This window comes from Lactuca saligna, chromosome 2 (genome assembly GCF_052625555.1).
Source record: "Lactuca saligna cultivar CGN05327 chromosome 2, ASM5262555v1, whole genome shotgun sequence".
NCBI classification, from domain to species: domain Eukaryota; kingdom Viridiplantae; phylum Streptophyta; class Magnoliopsida; order Asterales; family Asteraceae; genus Lactuca; species Lactuca saligna.
In genome coordinates, this window is record NC_136418.1 from 102,512,554 (window position 1) to 102,519,671 (window position 7,118).

Genomic DNA, 7,118 nt, shown 5'->3' on the forward strand with positions numbered 1-7,118 from the left:
GATATAAACACATAAATAAATAAATAAATAAATAAATAAAAACCAATCAAGCCGTTTTCTCCTCTCTCGTTAACACTCTTCTCGTTAAACTGCTGGCTAGGTGCTCCTAACAAAATCCAGGGGCGATATGCAGCAAAGGTAGAAAGGTCTAACGAACCCTATTAGCGAGCTACTCCCTATAGCTTCAATACCACAAAAGTTAAAACCACCCCTCACAAAAACAACGACACACACATACTGTACATTGACAAAAACACCCCTCACGGACAAGACACGTGCCCACAACCTATCTTTATATATCCGGACCTCCTTTCTCTTTGTCACCCACCATTCTTAAACAAAACCAACAAATATTCTGAATTTATAATCGGGATCATGTGTTGCAGCCATGGATTTATCTCAAGAATCCCTACCACACCCCCACCTCTCGTCTCCCGACAACCCCACTTCTCGATTCCATCCACAGTTCGTATACCTATAGCCACTCGTACTACCAAATCTTTCAGAACAAAATCGGCGGCGGCGGCGGCCGCCGTTAAAGATGGCAGTGGATCTGTATCGGAGACAGTCATGGAAGATCTGAGCTTTTATCAACTTCTAGGGATCCCGGAAACAGTGACGTATGTTGAGATCAAGCAGGCCTATAAACAGTTAGCCAGAAAGTATCACCCCGACGTGTCTCCGCCGGGCAGGGCGGAGGAGTATACTCAGAGGTTTATTCAGGTACAGGAAGCATATGAAACATTGTCGGATCCTAACCGGAGGGCTATGTATGATCGAGATATGGCCATGGGGATTCACTTCGGTTTTTCTTCTCGTAATCATCTCCGAAATGATGAGGTATACTATCAAACAAGTTGCTATTTCTTTTTTTGTGGATCTAAATGCATTTCGTTGTGATTTATGTTCATATTATTTTAATAGATTTTGTGTAAGGTTTACAATCTAGTTACATAATTAACAATAAATTAACATCTATTATGATGGAGATATATTTTAGTCATAAATTTTCTTAGATAATCTTAGAATTTATGAGTACAGCTTGGAGAAGTTATGAAATTTCGGAAGGCATTTGCTTGATAATTTGTTGGGTTGCTTGTAAATCGTAATTAGCCCTTAGATTGGCCATACTTCTTGTACAATTAAGTAGCCTTTTATAGGAATATGATAAGACATGTTGTAGCTAGCGTGTTCGTCTTCTGTTTGGTGTAACTATGCATATACATAATTGATGTCAATTTGTTATTTGTAGAATGAGATTGAAATGGAATGGAACCGAATGAAATATAATATAACAATAAAAGTTAAAATTTATTTATGTGGTTTTTAATATAGTTACAGAAAAATGCACACTTTATTTTTTAAAGCCAACTAAATATTATATTTTTGGATTTTATGGTACTAAAATTGTTTTTTTTGTCAAATAAATTTATGATAAATACTTCTTGCAATATATATATATATATATATATATATATATATATATATATATATATATATATATATATATATATATATTAACAAAATAATATTTTTTATTTAATTTTAAATAAATTGTTTTTTTATGGTGTTGTTAAATTGACACCATTTATAAACATTCTATAAACATTTTTATTAAAAATCAACCTATAATAAACTATTTACAATTTACTTTTTCAAAAAACAATGCAAATTTATCCAATAAAAAAACTTTAAAAATCAAATATGGTGTTCAAATGAAAATTTAAGGTGTGTCTTTTTAGTCGATCTTTTTTTTTTAACATCATGATATCCAATAAATGGAAACCTTTTTTTTTTTTAACATCCGGCATGATATCCAATAAATGGAAAAGGTAATGACAAACTGTGTAAACATTCTCTAGCTTGGTTATTACAATATCTAGCCATCTAGGGTAAGATAAAGTCATAAACAATCAGCTCTACTTGCTTTATTTTTAATTCCAAAAGACTCTGGTCTGATATCAAGAATTCAATTACACCACCTAAACCAACATTAACTATCACTTCAATGGTTTTAATTATACATACCAAACAACAGTTTTGAACGACACGTTTTATGCTTTTAATCCAACAAAAATTAATTGACACTGATGCTTCATTCTAATACCTCACTTATTTGATTACGTTGTTCATTCCATCATGTAAGATTCAAAAATTTATGTTTTGACCTCTCTTTATGGTATATAGGATTGAGACATGGATTGATGGCAAGAAAACTAGAAAATTACATGATATATATAATAAGTTGTAAGGTGTGAGATTAATGTTAAGAGTAGTAAAGGTAGAACATGTTGTACTTTTCTTGGGTTCATATGTTTATATTTTTTGTATCTATGATTCAGCATATGGTGAAAAGCGAATGGAGAGGCCAATGGCAAAGTCAATTATCAGAGCTTCGAAGAAGAAGCATGCACAAAGAATCCGGTAAAAACTCATCATGGGCAGCTCGTATGCGCAAGCAAAGGGAAGAATCTTCATCATAGTTATAAACAAATCATCAAGATTTTATGTAAATTTACACCCTACTAATTCTAAACTTATATAGGAAAGACGGTTTTGTATATAGTAAAAATTATGTACAATCAATAACAACCCTACTTTTTTACATGACAATATTTGTCTTTTTTTTTTTTTTTTTTTCATGCTATTGTTTCACCTTTGGTTGCTTTCGTGGTTATTGGTGGTCGGTTTTCTAATACGTGGTGGTGGTAGGGCATTTATGTCACCATCTTCCTAACAAAGATAATTTAATTTTCTTGACTTATATATGATATAATAAGTCATCAGTTGATGCCTTGATGATGGGCTGCTGCGATGTAAACTTTTGCGGTTAGTAGGATGGTATGATTACGATGTGTGGGCCCTTTCATAGCTGTAACCATAGAAATTTGTTTTAACAAGAAAGTGAAATTTAAAGATTTCTATATTAATTAAAATTCAGTGGGGGAGAATTGATATTTTTGTTACCTTTATATATATCCAGAGTGCGAAAGAGTTGATCATATTATTTGAATAAAAATTTTGTTTTTCTTTGGACTACGGTACGGGAATATAGTAAGACAAAGTTAGCGAGGCATTAGGAAAATAAATTTTAAAAAATAATACAAGGAAAACTGGATGTTGGTTTATAACTTTATATTAGGTGTACAGAGGTTGATTAGATATGATGTTCATTTAAGTTTGAATTAGAACTTTTATAAATGTATCATCAATTGTCAAAGTTGGACGTGGTTAGGGTGTTTGGATAAATTAGGTTATAAGTTATTAACTTATAACGATGTGAGAAAGTAAATTTTACAAAAATATTTGGATTATAAATAAGCTATAGGCTTTAAGCATTGGGAAACTTTTCAAAAATAGCTTTTTTAGTTTCTTGTGCTTCTATTAAACTGATTTTTAATGTTTCGTATCAAAAGATTTGAACTTAACATAAAGTGGTAGAGATAAACAATAACCTATAAACTTTCTTTTTTCCTTATCCAAACACTATCTTACTATTCATTTCACTAGAGTCAAACTCCTTTTCTATTCACTCACATTATATTTACCAAAATAAAAATAATTTAATTTTAATGTTTATAATTAAAAAAAAATACAACTAATTAATAAACACAAAAATTACTTAAAATAAAAATATTTCATTACTTACAAATAAAAATTACATAATAAAACCTAGAAAACATAATTAAAAATAATAACCCATTATGAAAAACTATGTTACTCCGAATCATTGTTTTCGTCGTCCGTATCCTTCTCCGAGTCATCGACGAACATATCTAAATCTTCATCTGATTCGTTAAAAAAATCATCATGCTAGTACTCTACATCGGGCTGTATGTGAGCCAAGTACATGTGCTCCACCAAATCCGCACAAAATAGTTGATGGATATCACGATCATGGATTTCTCTTCTATTTTCCCTATAGTATTATGTAGCAACAACTACTCCTTTGACGTTTGGCAAAACTTCGTTTTCGTCGTATCAGCATATTGCTCTTACTTCATCTTCGAGAATCATATTATATAATACGATGCACACACATATTACATGTTTTAACCTTTTCACTTCATATGATTATGTCTCGACTTGTGTTACTTGCCAAGCTCTCTTTAGTATACCAAATGTTCACTCCATGTCATTTCTAGTTGACTCTTGTGCCTACTTCAACTTTTTCCTTTTTTTCATCGTTCGGACATGTGAATGATTTCACAAAAATGGATAACATACCATATATCGCATGAGTAAGATAGTATCCACGCTTATATGCTACCCTATTTGCTTCAAACGGTAGATCATGAGACTTTCTAAAGTAGATGTCGTTGAATACCGATAACTGATCGAGAACATTGATGTCGTTGTTTGCACCGAACGGACCAAAGAATACACATCATATCTAAATATCATGTGATGTGATTGCTTCTAGAACAATCATCGGCCCTTTATGATCGGCTCACATGTATTATGTCACATCCCAAAACTGAAAACAGCAGAAACGTTCTGGGGATAGTATCACAACACAGTAATAGTAAACAAGTAAAAAACATCATCCATTGCATTAAATATATAATTTTAATACATGTGTGTTCTTTGTAATGTAATAGACACCTAAAATGAATGATCAAAATAAAAGACGAGTCTTGTTTGTGCTTCGCCTTCTAAAAAAAACCTGTCACCAGTACCTGTCTACTGACGACCTGAGAATACAAGTTATTTTGAAAGAATAGATCAGCATTTAAACTGGTGAATTCACAAGTATTTTAGTGTCTTTGATTTGTAAAACTATAAGGAAAAGACTTGTAAATGTTTGATGAAAAAGTTCGTATAAGTGTGAAAACCCTAGGAAATCCTATATTTCCTCCTACTATAAAATGTAGTCTTCTATCAAGACCCGACTGTTTTGAAAGTATCTATCATTGTAAAAATGATGGTTTTTCCCCATGTAACTATTATTATCAAAATATAGTCTACCTCATATGTGAATGTGTCACAAAATAAAAGTAAAAGGGAAAATTATATAATCATTGAAATATTATCCTTTGGTACTAGGATAAACACAACATACTAATTGCCGAATAGTATTTGTAACAGCCCGGGTTTCCAGGTATCTTTTATTCATATATTTTCTGGTGTTTTGTGAGGGGACTCGGCGAGTTGGAGCTCAAACTCGCCGAGTAGGATCGCTGTTCTGGACGCGGGTTCGCGCCTGGACTCGGTGAGTCCGCGCTGTTTAATGAAACCCTAATTTCCCGGCACTAAGCCCTATTTAAAGGACCTTATGCCCTTCATTGCGGCTACCTTGACCTTGAGAGCACCAAAGCAGCTAAGGGTTCTTGTGAGTGAGATAAGAGGCCATTGTTCACCAAATTTGTGTGTATTTGCAAGAAAGGAAGGGGAAAGTCAAGCTAGAAGAGTGGGGAGCTTGGATCTACTTCCATTTCGCCAGGGGAAGCTTCTTGAGGTATCATTCAGAGCTTATTTCCGTATTTTTGCTGATATGGTCAAATCTAGGGTTTCTTCTTGCCTTGTTTGCTTTGTAATTGAAGTGTGAGAGGTCCCATGGGGATATGGTACCTAGATGTGGACCTTAGCAGGTCCAGAAAGTCCCTAATGCTATGCCTTATGTCCTTCCTTTTAGGTTAGAGACTAGGGTTGCCATCTTAGAGGTTATTTCTCCAAAAAGAGCCTTGTGGGTGTTGCATGGTAGCCAAGACTGTGACTTTACGTGATGAATGAGCTTAGGAGGGCCAGATCTATGAGTGGATGGAGCGGATCTGACCTCAGAAGCAAGATTGAGTTGATGCATGACATGGACTCGCCGAGTCTGAAGAACAGACTCGGCGAGTAGCATGAAGATTGTCCTTAACCACTCAGTGAGTGGTCCTGCCGAGTTATGGTTGGCTTAGTGAGTCATGGAGAGTTAGAGAGGGTTGCCAGGTGGACTGAGTCGAGCTGGAACTCGCCGAGTTGTCCTTGCAACTCGGCGAGTTGAGTTGCAGTAGCCCCGCGATTCATGCCAGGTGGAACTCGTCGAGTCAGGGGAGTACTCGACGTGTCAAAAGAGAATGCTAGAGAGTTGGTGAAAACGTTTAGACTCGCCGAGTCGCTCTAGTGCACTCCCCGAGTCCGGTCAAAGTTGACCGTTGACCGTTGACCAGAGTTGACCAGTGTTGACTTGATAGGGGTAGTAAACCTTAGTGGTAAAAGTATTAATTAGAGATATATGATGTTATTGGAGGATTATAGCTCGGGGGATCGAGCACGAGTGATTTCCAGGATTCACGAGTTATCAATATATACGAGGTGAGTCTTCTCACTATACTGTACCCGGAAAGGTTTGACTATGTGACCGGAAGGTCGAATATGATATGAGATATATGCATTATGTGTGATAAGTTAATCGTTATATGTACCATGTATGATATGCTTGATATGGGCCGGAGGGCATTATGTTATGGGCCGGAAGGCGAATATCTTATGGGCTGGAAGGCGTTGTAATGTGGACTGTAAGGTCAATGTGGGTAGGATCGGAAGGTTTACCCATTCGGGACGGAAGTCCCTTGAGACACATGGACCGGAAGGTCAGGGCCTGGAAAGGCGTATGTGCGTAGGTTGTATTTTTGGGAACTCACTAAGCAATTATGCTTAGAGTTGTTCTGTTATGTGTTTCAGGTACTAGCGAGGACCATGGGAAGGCACCGGCGTGATCGTACACATTATCGGGGAAAACTATTTTATGATCTTTGTGATGTATTCGGTTGTGAAAATATTGTTTACGTTTGAATTTAAAATATTAATCGATGTTTTGATGTTTGCAAAAATGAAAAATTGGTTTTAAAATTTCACGTCGTTACAAGATGGTATCAAAGCCTTGGTTTGAGGGATTCGGGTACACCTTCGGGCGTAACTGAACTCAAACCGGGGATTTGAGAAAATTTTAATTAATAAATCAATAAAATTTGATAAATGATTTTTGAAACAACCAAAGAAGAAGAAGTGTGTACGATCAGCCATCGCCCGAACGGTAAAATCCACAAAATACTCTTACAATATGAATTATGAGATATGATATTATATGATACGCATGCTAGTAGACTAGGTATTCATATTAGGACTAGAGT

General features: G+C 35.2%; 1 protein-coding gene across 1 annotated transcript; it reads left to right on the forward strand.

Moving 5' to 3' along the window:
• The first annotated feature begins 306 nt into the window (after positions 1 to 306).
• LOC145031264 (chaperone protein dnaJ 20, chloroplastic-like) lies at positions 307 to 2,613 on the forward strand. The gene is made up of 2 exons (XM_078979789.1): positions 307 to 840; positions 2,343 to 2,613. Exons 1-2 carry the CDS (start codon positions 376 to 378, stop codon positions 2,481 to 2,483), a joined length of 606 nt encoding a protein of 201 aa, XP_078835915.1. The 5' UTR covers positions 307 to 375; the 3' UTR covers positions 2,484 to 2,613.
• Positions 2,614 to 7,118: the final 4,505 nt, after the last annotated feature.

Excerpts from the sequence above, each read along its gene's own strand:
- LOC145031264 (XM_078979789.1), top strand. The coding sequence starts at position 376 with ATGTGTTGCAGCCATGGATTTATCTCAAGAATCCCTACCACACCCCCA. Across the intron at positions 841-2,342 it reads ATCATCTCCGAAATGATGAG|CATATGGTGAAAAGCGAATG; the intron begins GTATACTATCAA and ends TCTATGATTCAG.